At 43.0% G+C, this 14788-nt stretch overlaps 1 protein-coding gene across 1 annotated transcript in view; it reads left to right on the forward strand.

The window, feature by feature from the left end:
* The window catches only part of LOC141080595 (granulocyte-macrophage colony-stimulating factor receptor subunit alpha-like), a 130766-nt gene that overhangs the window by 112868 nt on the left and 3110 nt on the right, over positions 1-14788 (forward strand). The window contains exon 9 of the mRNA XM_073565922.1: positions 13996-14104. Within this exon, the coding sequence (XP_073422023.1) occupies positions 13996-14104 (109 nt within the window). The remainder of the gene's footprint in view (positions 1-13995; positions 14105-14788) is intronic.

A 14788-nucleotide genomic window follows, 5' to 3' on the forward strand; every position in this document is an offset into this window, starting at 1 on the left:
TCAAAGTTGGAAAATTGCAAAATTTTCAAGATTTTCACCAAATTTCCATTTTTTCACAAATAAACGCAACTCATAGCAAATAAATTTTACCACTATCATGAAGTACAATATGTCATGAGAAAGCAATATCAGAATCACCACCATCCATGGAAACGTTCCAGAGTTATTACCTCATAAAGGGACAGCGGTCAGAATTGTAAAAATTGGCCTGGTCATTAACATGCAAACCATCCTTGGGGGTAAAGGGGTTAATGAATTAGGCCACCTTGTCATATTGAACCAATCTGAATGGCTGCAAAAAAATGTTAAGGGGTATTTATATGAACCAAGTTTTGAGTATTTGATAACAATTTGGAGAGTTTCTCCTCCAAAAAAATCAATGTGAACAAATTGAAACTTACACTGAGTTTTTGGAGCGGAAACTCAACTGAACCCTCTTCATAATCTCTAAATTAAGTTTTGAGGATTTTTCAGTTTTAACATAAAGAACGTTATGGATTTCTACATGATCAGAACCACCATCAGTGCATGAAAGCAGTGCCAGAACCTCCATCAGTACAGGAATACATTCAGACCCCTGATGGCAGTGCCAGCAGCTTATATGCGAAAAAATAGGTGACGGATTCACTTTAACAATAGTAAGGAGATACTGAGAGTTGTTACCAGCCATCATCAGATTGTTGACCATACAGGAACCTAAGCACTGATGAGACATAGGAAGGAATACAAATAAGCATTTATATCCAGATACCTAATAGGTTACATCTTCTCTGATCATTCCCATCCCTTTTTCTGACACATCTTTGCCTCCTCTGCGCTGCAGTGCCAGCAGCAGTGTGATGAGGTCACAGTGTGACAAGCTCATCACGCTGCTGCGCATCACGGCGCGGGCTGACAAGCGCTCCACTGCTATGCCCCTGTCCCAGGTTCGTAATGTTTAACTGTATTTGCCTCACCCCCAGAGGCCGGTGCTGGGCCCATTGATTTCTATGGGAGATGTCACCGTGGCAGTGGCCCAGCCTGTGGCCTCATGAGGTCAATGTAAAAGGGGTAGAGTGATGGGGATAAAGTTGTTGAGATGATTCGTGACGCCACCTGTGGTTTCTGGTCAGTTTGACCAGCGCTGCAGGGTTGCTTCTCTGGGACAGATGGTGTGGTGCAGCAATGATGTTGAAGCTCCTCACAGGTGGAGCTGTAGTCCCAGGGCAGTGTAGATGAGGTTGGCAAGTGGGGAGATGGTGTAAAGAAGTAGATGTAGCAGAGCCGGGTGTAAGGCGCAAGAATAAGTGGAGGATACAAGGGCATGTAGTTCCAAGGCTTTAGTCACAGTCTGGTGCACACAAGTGCCTGCTTTAGTGCCGTGTCCTCCAGGTGAGGGGCTCAGCCAACTCCCAGGCAAGGTAAAGTACACCTTTCCAGCACTCCTCCAACATGTGCCTTCTCTGAACGTCTCCACACTAGCATCTAATCTGAAGTACTTATAGTTGCGTATTAAACTCAAGTTCCTCCTTCTTGATGTTACTTAGAACTCTACTTGTACGGCAGAGAGCTGTAGCCTGCTTCGGGGACTCCTTGCTATCATGTCCCGGCTCACCCACGCTGCTGTTGTGCCCCCAAGTCTTAGATGGGAATAAAGTGGTGATGACTTCTATTCCTCCGGTTTCTGCTGCAGGAACATCAGTATCCATACAACCTCGGGGACTGGACCCTGGCCATGCGCTTCAAACTTGAGGAAGGGTTCTGCTCTAGTCCTTATTTCTCTTCTTCTCCTTACGTTCCGTACTAAACTATCTTCCTTCTGAAGAATCAGGCTTTCTATGGCTCTTTCCTGTGCCAGCAGCTCCAGGTCACAGGAGTCTGCTGCAGCACTTCCTTCACTCCATCCCTCTCAGGGGATCTTCTCTCACAGACTGCCCTTTTCCTAATATTCTCCCGCTCTCTTGTGCAGTCTAAGCTCCACTCACCTCCCAGCACTCTTCGTGTTCCAAGCAGGGAGCCACAAAGGTTGCTCTGCTACACTACTGGTGTGCGTGTGGGATGTGAGTGTTGGAGTGAGGTCAGGAGTCACCACCTACCTGGATAGTGGGGTACCACACCTCAGGAGGAGGTGCAGTACCTCTGTGGCGACTGAACCCTCAGGGGCGCCACATATTCGCATCTGAAAAGGCACAAATACAGCTGATCACAGGAAGATGATAACCAGAATGGCCTAGTTCTCTGGGGGCCGCACAACATCCTTTGGTGAGCCCCATGCGGACAGCGGGCCATTTATTGTGCAGGCCTGAATTAGGTGTATCTTATTCCAGTGGTCCCTCTCATTAGGATTGCCATGCACAACGCAAGTATTATTTATATGACCCATAGTGCCTAGTATACATAGCTGTGAATGACGTATGTTTATTTAATAGGAAAAATCTTGAGAAGTAATTCTTCTATTAATTTTGTGTCAAAATTTTGATGTTTATGGCCTAAAAAATACCCTAAAAAGCTGGTTACCAGTAGAGTTGAGCAAATTTTTTTGTGTTCTCTCCTATTCGGTAAGCTATAGCACTTTTCGAATAAGCTGCAGAGGGAACCTGACTTCCTGGATTGCGCCGGCTGATCAGCTGAACCGCTCTGCAGCTGCATGTGTCGCGGTTGTGTCACAGTCACAGCACATGCATAGAGAGCTCAACAAACAGGCTCTCCATGCATGTGCTGTGACTGTGACACAGCCTTGACACATGCAGCTGCAGCGCCGATCCAGCCGGATTCTCTTTACAGCTTATTCTGTAAGCGCTATAGCTTGTCAAATAAGAGGGAACCTGAACAAATTTGCTCAACTCTAGTTACCAGTGGTCGCAATTCTTCTTAGTTTGTTGTTTATTGCCCAACATTAGGCAAAATCTGTCTCTAATAAGCTGGACCACTGGCAGTGGGAGCTGATGTCTCATTAGCTGATTTCAAATTGCCTTTTCAGAGAGGGACTAGAACTCTAGTGTCACATATTGGAAGTAGCAATCCTAATAGTCAATATTGACCCTTTAACATGCCTTGTCACATGGTTTTTGATAAAAGCTAAACCAGAATCTCAATTTGCAGACAGGGTGTTTTGGGGAGCTGCTCCTCCTCGGTGCAAAGCATGAGATCTGATTTGGCTGTATGATAGGCCTCTGATTGGGTCTAAGGGCTGACTTTTCTCCTTCTGGAGAGTGATATGCCTGATTAGCTGAAGCATGCTCAAGACTGCAGCAATGCACTTATCAATGATATGTACATAGTAGCATATGAAATGCACAGCGGGGAATTGGCATCACAATGGTATCAGTCAGGAGAATGCCCAACCCCTTTGCATTGTGCCTTTTTAATTAGAACAGCATAGGGTTAGATAATACATGGAGAATAGGTTACAGGTGGTTGGATTACTTATGGGTGCTCCCGATTATAAAAAATAACAGCAAAAAAGCTGAGGTTTACCCGTCCAGGCCTCCAGACAAATTCACAGGATGCAGTGGACCCATATAGTTAAGATGGCAACACTGATGCAAGAATACCGATGAAACAACCGCTCACAGCCTACAATACATGGAGGGGCGGTTGCCGCAGTTTACAAGACCAAATGGGCCCAACTGCACCCTTGACGTGTAAACCTCTCTGCTTTTTTGCTGTTTTTTGTATTATTGGAGGACTTTTTAAAGTCCTCTTTTTGTGCTATTTCAGTGTTTGGATTTAGTGTTAGGGACCTGTAAATGTGGGGACCTTTGGCGCAGGTTACGGGCTCACGTATTTTGGCCAAAATATCAGCTAATACCTCACATTTTTTATGTGTTTTTTTTGCACTTTTTATTCAGGGTGCAGTTGGGCCCATTTGGTCTTGTAAACTGCAGTGTCAGTTCACATGGCGTGCATTTTGATAGCGCTGAGCAGCCCGCCTGATCTAATAGAAGGGTGTCACTACTAGGCTGTTAACCTGGATGCTGTGCATTGCCATGGTGTGAACAGCGCCTCATACAAGTTTTTTAATGTGCATTAATATACCAGGCAACCGCCCCCTCCATGTAATGGTAGGCTGTGAGCGGTTGTTTCATCTGTATTCTTGCACCTTTGTTGCCATCTTAATTATATGGGTCCATTGCATCCTGATAGTGCATTTGTCTGGAGGCCTGGATGGGTAAACCTCTCTGCTTTTTTGCTGTTTTTTTGTATTATTGGAGGACTCTTTAAGTGCTCTTTTTGTGCTATTTCAGTGCTCCCGAATATACCACAGTGGATGATGGGATGTGTGGAAAAGGAAGTCCTGCTAGTATCGTACTGGCAAGCTTTCTCACACCCCTCCTACAATGTCGAGGATGGTAAATTGCTGAGCAGAGACAGAGTTGGAGAAATGAATGTAGAAACAAAAACACATCAAAAGCACATAAACATTTCAAAAAACATAGCAGAAGGTCACAAAACTAATGCACTTTTAGTAAGCAGCAACCGTCCTTGATAATCAACATGAATTAATGAATTGATCAGTGTGCAAATGGTTATTTCATTAGTATTTTACACTTAGGCCGGAGTCACACTGGCGAGGAATACGGGAGAGTGAGAGGCGCAAAAAGCACGCATTAGACACGGACAAATGATTTTCTATGGGGTCACTCGCACCAGGCGTATATTTCTCTTCAGTATCCAACGCTCCGTGCCACTCGCAGCATGCTGCGATTGTCAGCGTACTACGCCCGTAGTACGCCAATGCAAGTCTATGGGTGCGCAAAAAATATGGATTACACCGGACCAAACCCTGTCATAGGGCTCCATTATATGTCCATTTTGCAAGCCTGCAAGAAAATCTTGCCATACGGATTGCATACGGATGCTGACATGCGCAAAATATGCGACCACACCTTGATTACGGATGACATACGGAGCACTATTTAGGGGTCTGTCATCCGTATTACGCATGTAAAATACTGACCGTATTTTGCGCAGGTTAGTGTGACTCCAGCCTTACATCGCCTTTGCCTTTATCAAGAGGACCTGCTGCATCCCGTAGAGCATTAGTTTTCTAACCTGTGTGGCTGCAGAGAAAATAGATGAAACTTGCAGCTAATGTGAGAATAAATTATTCTGCAGACTTTTTTTCAGCTTGAAATTCCTTACCGTTAATGTAATTTTCCAGAACCCATGCCAGCAAGACCAGAGAGAGGTGATCCCCTCTTCAAGGACAGGAAACCCACAGCATAAAAGAGTAACACCTCTTCACTGCATTAGTTTTTTTTTTTTATAGAGCATGAAAGGACACCATTTAATAGTTTAATAGAACAACACAATTTTTTCTTCTAAACACTGCATGACTTCAGTACTACAAAGGAAACAAAATGACCACCCATTACCAGAGATGGGAGGGAATAGAAGGGTGCTGTAATGGGTTCTGAAAAATCCCATTACCGGTAAGTAATTTAGTATATTTCTATCACCCATTACAGCACCACTTGAGAGATTTAGAGAGAAACTTTAAACTTAGGACAGGATCACAGCCTATAGAACTCTTCTCCGATGGGCTCATACTCACTTTCGAGAGACTCACACGATTCCCGTGCGAGTCTCTCGCATGAAAACCTGGCAATGCCGCCGGCACTCGGATAGGAGCATGCGGCCACATAGCAATACATGGAGCTGCACGCTCCGGTCTGAGTGCCAGCGGCAGTGCCAGGTGTTCATGCGAGAGACTCGCATGAGAATCGTGCGAGTCTCTTGCAAGTGAGTATGAGCCCTAAAGGAAAGATCAGCAGAACATGATGCAAGGTGAAGACTGTGTCACAGCCTTGCATACAGTTGAAACCAGAAGTTTACATACATTACATAAAAAGACAAATATGACTTTGCAGTAAGTAAAAAAATGCCTTAAAACATTCTCTCTCATTATTCTGGCATTTGGCAAATATTAATAATTATGGTAATCCTAATAGACCTAAAATAGGAAAGGTTTATTCTGATTTCATGTGATATATTGAGAAAAACATGCATATGTGTCTTTTTATATAGTGTATGTAAACTTCTGGTGTTAACTGTATTTTCTCAATGGATACATCTGCTCTCTCCACCCAGGCAGGAAAATTTTCAGAATAAGCTAGCCCTGTAGCCTCCTGCCATATATTTTTGTCGTTACTGCTTTCCTCCTCTTCAGCAATATTGTGATCAAATTATTTTAGAAGCTTACTTTGAAATTCCATGCTGTTTAATGCAGGTTGGATACTTTGAGAATGTAGAATTGGACCTTAGAATAGTATATCTGGAATCTCTGGCAAGACCCATGCCTCGGTGACTGACATTATTTTCATCCAGGAAAACCAAGGTCTCTTGGGCAAAAACAGAGCTATCAGGATAACCCTTTCCAAATCTTCCCTAATGCTTGCTAGAACTGCTCGGACCAGCATCACAGGAGGTAAGGAATATACCAGACGAAAATCCCATTTGAGCAGGAAGGCATCAATTTCTTAACCCCATCCCCTGGGATCTAGTGAACAGAATATTTTTACCTTCCTATTCTGTGTGTCTGCAATAATATCTGTTGGGAAGCCCCTATAGATCCACAATCTGATTAAGCACTCTCTGACTCATAGTCCACTGCCCGTGTTTCAGTTGGATGCGGCTCAAAGTCTACTTTGAATTCACTTATTGTGAGATGCTGTTAAAGATAAGAGGTGAGACTCCACCATACAAAAATCTGATCAGACAGTGTCAATAGGGATCTGGGCCTGCCTTCCTCCTGATGTAAGCTAGTTATCCTGTTGTCCTTCAAGACATTTACGTGGTGACCTTGAATAGGTGACTGCCTTACTGCCGATAACTTCCAAGAGGAACTGGATCTTTCTTCCCTCGTCCATTAGCCATGGCCCAGGAAATCTCCCAGATGTGCCCCCCATCCCTGAAGGTTTGCATCTGTAGCAATCACCCACGATATCTGATTCTTCCAAGGAACTCCTCTGTATAGATTTTTTGTCTCCAACGAGTGAGATTAAGTCACCGTTGAAGAAAGACTAATTTTTACAACCAACTTCAAAGCAAATTTATTTGCCAGAATCTGCCACGGGTGTGTATCTGTGACCATGTTACTACTGGAATGCAGGACGTTAAAGTACCTAACAGCAATATTGCCTTCCTTTGAGTTGTGACTAGATTGCTTAATAATTTTAACACTTAGCATGACACCTTCTTCTCCTTCTCCCTTGGCCGACAACAACTCTGGATTCACTGAGTCTAGGAGACCAGGGAAGACCTGCACTCTTTTAGGTTCTAATCTTTTTTAAATTGAGTAGCCAAACTAAATCTTGTCAAAGTTGCTCTTAACTCTGCAGCGCTCGATGGATATGCCCACAATCAGGAAATCATCGAGGTAAGATATCATAAATGCTTCTTTCTTTCATAGGAGAGTTGTCATTTCTGCTATAATCTCCTTAAAGTCTGGAGGGCCCAATGACAATTGAAGGGAAGAACCTGAAGCTGAAAGCGTGATTTCTCCTTTTATGCTAAGAGCTACTCTCAGGAATTGTTGATGTTTTATGTGAATTGGAACGTGATAGTACACGTCCATTAAATCCTAGACTACGATATAGCAATCTGAAACCAGAAGTTTTATAGCCGATCTTATAGACTCCCTTTTAAATGGTCTAACTCTCAGGAATCTGTTCAGCCTCTGCAGGTTTTAGCAAAGCAAGGTAAGACTGGGTTAAATCATAGCAGTATAGCTTTTGATTAGTGGCACCTGAGGAGCTCCGCACATGATCTGGCTAGGTGTTCACCTTAGATAAGCAAAGCCTACTATGGGTACAAGAATCCAATTAATCTAAGCAGGTGTAAGCAGGATCAGATTTCATATATAAAATATAACTTTTAATGTTCAAGATTAAAATATGGGTATTTGCAAAAATTTCTACATTTCTGTTTTTTTTTCAGTCAAGATGGGGTGCAGAGTGTAAATTAATGAGAAAAAAATGAACTTTTTTGAATTTACCAAATGGCTGCAATGAAACAAAGAGTGAAAAATTTAAAGGGGTCTGAATACTTTCCGTACCCACTGTATGTGATGTTAGCACGAGCGCCATGGGAAATTTTCCCACAACACTCGCATTAATGTCAGAAAGGTGAAGTGAGTTCATTGATCATGTACGGTGATCTGCGGTGAAGTCATTGAGCTTGAACTGAAGTGTCCTCATCTGTCATGATCCATGCTGGATCAGGACTGATGAAAAGCACAGGCAACCTTTTTTTTTTTTCTTAAGCCGTGCTTAAGTTTGGTTTTTGCCCCCGGTGGCCATTAGGATTAGTGCACTGTGGTGTTGTTTGTTCTAAGTTTGCCCCCAGTGGTGGTGAGCATCATTGCACTCTTGTTTCTTTAGTTAAGTGCACATGATTATAATGCAGGTGTGGCTCTGCTATAAAAGAGTCACAGGTGTTGCAATCAGTGTTGGTTAGAGTGTTCATTTCAACCATCCTTGGTGGAGGAAGGAGCTGGAGAGCGTTCCTTGCAGCACTGTCTTAGCCCTGGTGTGGAAGGAGTCATAGGGGATTTCCTTGTAGCTCTGACAGAGCTTGGGTGCAGCGATTCAGGAGGAGAGCTGCATTCTGGTGGTGGACTCTGTTGCCAGGAGCAAGTGCAACAGAGTAAAGCTATGTGTTGTTTCCCTGTTTGTGTTTTTCCTTAGTGTGTATTAGTACAGCTGTGGGGCCAGTGCCTGCGCCACCCAGCTCCCTAGCAAGGGATAGGTGTAGGGTGTGCTAGGGCGACAGGTTCCTGATCAGCGCCCTGTGAGGAACCAGCATATGGAACGTTAGGAGCGTTAGGGACACTGACTCAGGGGAGTGCAGGAGGTCTCCACGTCCCCTTTTCCTATCGCAGGGCCCACCATTGTAACGGTTTCCCCTTTCCCCGTGTCTTGTTGTTTTAGTTACCGACCTGCGGGCTGTCACACAGGACAGTATCACGTGCCACATCTTGTTGTTTTAGCTACTGGCCTGCGGGTTGCATCACACAGGACGGGTCATTGTGACATCATCATTGACTTTTTCCCACGGTGCTGAGGTCACGGCAGTTCAGTCCTGCTGGGAATGCAGGCTCAGTGACCTGAGGTAACCTCAATGACGTCACCGCTAGTCACTGACGCTTCGCTCAAAGCAGCTCATTCACCAGTCGTTCTCAGCCTGGATGGTTGCATCTTGGCACCGTCTAGGTTGAAAACTATTATAAATCCCCAAGACATGGATTACGGTCGGGGACAGAATAACAGACAAGTATGGTATATTGTTGTTTTTTATTTTTGTTTTATTACAGGAGAACGAGGGCTTCGGTGGAATTAGTCGTTAGGTGAGTATAACTGTGTTTGTTATTTTTAAATAAAATGAAAAACTGTGTTTAAGTCTTATTTCTAACAAAGGACTTTATTCTGGTTATGTCTATATTTACCAAACAACTATAGAATTAGTAATGGATAGGTGTCTTATAGACACTTCTCCATTACTAATCCATGAGCTTGATGTCACCTGACAATACAAAGGTGACATCAACCCCACAAATATGAACCCCACTTGCCACCACAACAGGGCAAGTGGGAAAGCCAGGCAGAATTGGCGCATCTAATAGATGTGCCTTTTCTGGGCAGCTGCAGGCTGCTATTTTTAGGCTGGGTGGTTTATATCCATGGCCCCATACCAGCCTGAGAATACCAGCCCCCAGCTGTTAGCTTTAGCAAGGCTGGTTGTCAAAAATGGGGGGACCCCGTGCCATTTTTTTAAATTATTTATTTAAATAAATAAAAATACGGTGTGGGGTCTACTCTATGCCTAATAACCAGCCGTGCTGAAGCTGACAGCTGAGGGTTGCAGCCCCCAGCTGTGAGTTTTGCCTGGCTGCTTATCAAAAATACAGGGGAACCAACTCAGGTTTTTTTTTTAATTATTTAATTACAGCGCAGGAGCAGCGGATGAATACTCCCATCCGCCGCTCCTGCTCTCACTGTTATTAGCAACAGCAGGTGTCAGTTGATGGGAGCGGTAGTCCCATCAGCTGACTACAGTGACCGGAGGGTAAACTTTATACCTCTGATGACAGCTGAGCGCTCCCATTGTCTTTTGACAGCACGGGAACCGCGCCTCTCTAACCAGCAGGGATGATTTCACCGCCATCACTAGCTCTACGTTGGTGTTTCCCACATTGTCACACAGCTTGACAAACACTGGCTTTTGTGCTGTGTATGTTCGGCTATCGGCGATTTAATCGACGATTAAATCGGCGAATATTGCAAATTTGGTGATCTTGAGCCGAACCGAACATTGAAATATTCACTCATCTCTAGTGGTAAGCACCTTGAATCCACAGGTGCTTTACAGAAATTTGTAACATTAAGTCAGGAAAAAAAAAAATCACATTTTGGGCTTAGGGTGGGGCTCATAAAAGTAGGAATGACGTTTTGGAATGTAGACTTGGTCTGCCGATGCCATGCCTCGCTTGGAGATCCCCTGATGTACTTTAACAGTGAAAAAACCATAAGTGACAACATTTTGGAAGCTAGACCCCACAAGGAATGTATCTAGATGTGTATTTAGTACCTTGAATCCCCAGCTACTTCACAGAAAATTATATTGTATATCTGTGAAAATAAATCACATTTTTCCCACAAAAATGTTAATTTAGCCCCATATTTTTTATTTTCACAAGGTTGGCAGAAGAAAAGGGACCCCAAAATTTATTATTTCTCCTGAATACGCCAATACCACATATGTGGTTTTGAGGCATAGTGCAAAGATCAGAAGGGAAGAAGTGCCAAGTTGGAGTTCACATTTTGCTCTAATGGTTTGAATGTGCCATGTCACATTGGCAGAGCCCATGAGGTTCCAGAACAGCAAAACCCTCCATAAGAGACCCCATTTTACAAACTACACTACCTCTCGATAAATTAACCCAGGGGTGCAGTGATCATATTGACACCACAGGTGGGTCACAGAATTTTATACCATTGGGCACTGAAAAAAAAATAATTACATTTTTATCACCAAAATTTTGTTTTAGCCCCAGATTTTACATTTTCACACTGGGAAATGGGTAAAAAAAATTCTGCTGAATGTAGAAATACTCCATGTGTGGCTGCACATAGCCATATGGTGAGACTCGGGAGGAGGAAGCGCTATTGGTAAATAGCGCTTTGTCCTTCCAAAGTTTTGCCGTATGGATAAGTGGTAGTTATACAGGAGACATCCTGCTGTGCAGAATTTTCTCTAATAGTTTGCGGACTCCATATACAGAGCCCCTAAGTGCTAGAAGAGCAGAATTCCCCCATTTTAGAAATTATACCCCTTTGGAAATGTATCTGCTGTACAGGTGTAGTGATGATTTTGACTCCATGGGTGTTTTCCAGAAACAAGCCCAAGTAGATGTTGCTGAGTGAAAATTGCAAACTGCCGATCTAGTGCTTGCTCATGCACCTGTAAATTAGGAGGGCTCTTATCACTACAGAAATGCCAAACACATGGACACTAACTGCGATTTTGGCACACTGTGGGGCTCAGAAGGGAAGTGGGCATTTGGATTTGGGAGCACAGAATTTGCTGAATTTCTTATAAGAGGCAAGGGTCATTTTGATTTTTCAGAGCCTTTATACTACCAAAAATGTTGAAGCCCCCTATATTTCTGTTAACAGATGATGGGCCACAGTGGGGAGTTGTTTTATTGTGGACTGAGTTGAATCTTTTATTGGGGAATCTTCTGCCGGGGGTTTTGTCTGAATCACATATTTCAGAGATTTACACGGAAACCCCGGTGTAAGCGCTCATCTTAGAGTAGAGTGCAGGATAAATATGTACAGAGCATTACTGCCATCTTTGAGAGGAAGAATAAACAAATCAACACCAGGTGAAGTATTGGTTTCATTTATTTTTTTATGCCATTCCTTGTGCAGTATAAATGATTAGGCAACTTTATTCTTTGGGTCAGTGTGATTACAGCATACCACATTTATATATTTTTATGTTTGGATGCTGTTACACACTAAAAGACGCTTTTTTTCAAAAACTAATTTTTGTATCACCACAGTTTGAGAGCTATAATTTTTCCAGATTTCGGCCGAAAGAGTCAAGGGACTTTTTGCAGGATGAGTTGACGTTTTAATTGGCACCTTTTTCAAGCTCATTACATTTTTTGATCACGTTCTATTTTGATTTTTGGCAGGCAGAATAAACAAAAAACAACATTTCAGAAAATATTTTGGGGAGTTTTTTATGCCATTCTGCATATGGAAAGATTGATAAGGCAGCTTTATTCTTCGGATCAGTACGATTGCAGTGATACCCCATTTATATTATTTTATGTTTTGGTGCTTTTACACAATAAAAACTTTCATAGAAAAAATAATTATTTTTGCAACACTTTATTCTTAGAGCTATAACTCCAAAAAGCTTGTCAGCAGATGGAGCATGAAGTGCTCTAAAATTTCCTGGTAGATGGCTGCACTGACTTTGGTCTTGATAAACTACAGTGGACCTACACCAGCAGATGACATGTCTCCTGAGACCATCATTGTTTATGGATACTTCACACTAGGCATTGGTAATCTAGGTTCCAGAGTCTGGAGGAAGAGTAGAGAGGCACACAGTCCAAGCTGCTCGAGGTCTAGTGTGAAGTTTCCACAAACAGTGATGGTTTGGGGAGCTATGTCATCTTCTGGTATATATATGCTGTTTTACCAAGACCAAAGTCAGCGCAGCCGTCTACCAGGAAATTTTAGATCACTTCATGCTTCCTCTACTGACAAGCTTTTTGAAGATGGAAATTTAATTCTCCAGCAGGACTTGGCACCTGTCCACACTACCAAAAGTACCAATACCTGGTTTAAAAACAACAGTATCACTGTGCTTGATTGGCCAGCAAACTCACCTGACCTTAACCCCATAGAGAATCTATGGGATATTGTCATGAGGAAGATGAGAGACACCAGACCCAACAATGCAGATGAGCTAAAGCCTTCTATTCAAGCAGCCTGGGCTTCCATAACACCTCAGCAGTGCCACAGGCTGATTGCCTCCATGCCATGCTGCATTGATGCAGAAATTGATGCCAAAGGAGCCCTGATCAAGTATTGAGTGCATTTACTGAACATGCATTTCAATAGGCCAACAATTCGGGTGTTACAAAGTATTATAATTTACTGAGATAATGACTTTTGGGTTTTCATTGGCTGTAAGCCATAATCATTAACATTTACAGAAATAAAACACTTGTAATACATCACTCGGTTTGTAATGACTCTATATATGAGTTTTACTTTTTGCATTGAAGAACTGAAATAAATTAACTTTTTGATGATATTCTAATTTTGTGGGATGCACCTGTAGATCCATCATTTCCAGCTCTCCAAATTTCACCAGCATGCTTGTCATCAGGGTGTGCTTGCACTCTTGGGACATTGCATCTGCCGGCAGACACATCGGTTTACTATGCTGCCACCGTCAAGCGTCTGATCACCAGTTGATTGCTCTTGAAGTTAACGGCGCGCTCATCATCAGGGCATGCTTTAACAGACCTGCATGTCTTATGCATGCGCAAGCCCGGAACATCGCAGTGGCCGGAAGACCCATCAGCTTACTATTCTGCCGCTCTCCATCATCCGCTCACCAGCTGATTTCCTCTTTGGAACCACTCTGGCTCCTCCAGGAGCCACCTGCTCCAGCCACAGCAGTGCCATACCACTAACAAGACAACTTGGTCAGGGCCTGGGTAAGTTTCCATGTTCCATGACGGTCATTCCCTTGGACAACTCCATCATGTAGGTTCCCTATCCAAGGACAAGAAGCCAACTGATGCATTGGAGAGGGTCCGCCCTTTTATTCTGTAGTTTTCCTGTCCTTGAAGGGTGGATCCCTTCTCCTAGGTGGTGCTGTCATAGGAAAAACTATTCAAAACTTAGTTACCTTTTACATGGTGCCTTGTAACTGATGTTTCTGCATGTTTATTGGTGTTACCCTACTTTCTTTTCATTCTAGATGCACCCCAAAACCAGCTAGCCAAACCTGAATTAACATTGTTTATCTTATTGGGGCTCTCTGGCTTTATAATGTTGCTTACAATTATTATCAGCATTTACTACAAAAGGTAACATTTATTTTTAATAAAAGCATAAGTAAATGTTGGCGTAAATATAAAGAGATTGCTAAAAAAATAATGGACAAAAGTAGTGATGGGCGATCCCATGGATGTTCGGGTTTGGAGGAACATCTAAAACAAGTTCAGTTTGAGTACCAGAATGGTACCTGAACCTGGACACCATTAAGATGAACATCTTTTGTTTGCCACACTGCCATCTGCATTACAGAGCGGTAAACACGGGCTCCGATTGATGTAAGATCATTACTGCCAGTCAGAGAGCTGCGGTTCCGACGCTGTCGGACGGCAGTGAGAGCCAGCATTTGTGACCAGTGGTAAAAAAAAAAAAAAAGTACTACTCCCATCAGCCAACACCTGCTGTCACTGATAACAGTGAAAGCAGGCGCTGGTGATAGGAGTATTCATCAGCCGGCGCCTGTGCTATAAATAAATAATAAAAAAAAATAGGTGCGGTCTCTTCTTTTATTGATAACCAGCACAGGCAAAATTGACTGCTTTAACTCTCAGCTGTCATCCTTGTTATGGCTGGTTATCAAGAATAGAGGGGGTCTCATGCTGTTTTTCTTTTACGAAAAAGACACATCCAGAATAAAATTCTTTAATTGAAAGACACAGACTCCTTTATTTGAAATAAAAATGCAAAGTTATACTCACCTTACGCCTAATCCATTG

The sequence above is a fragment of the Dendrobates tinctorius genome, unplaced genomic scaffold (assembly GCF_039654945.1).
Source record: "Dendrobates tinctorius isolate UK_male_01 unplaced genomic scaffold, ASM3965494v1 ptg000016l, whole genome shotgun sequence".
In the NCBI taxonomy this organism is placed as follows: domain Eukaryota; kingdom Metazoa; phylum Chordata; class Amphibia; order Anura; family Dendrobatidae; genus Dendrobates; species Dendrobates tinctorius.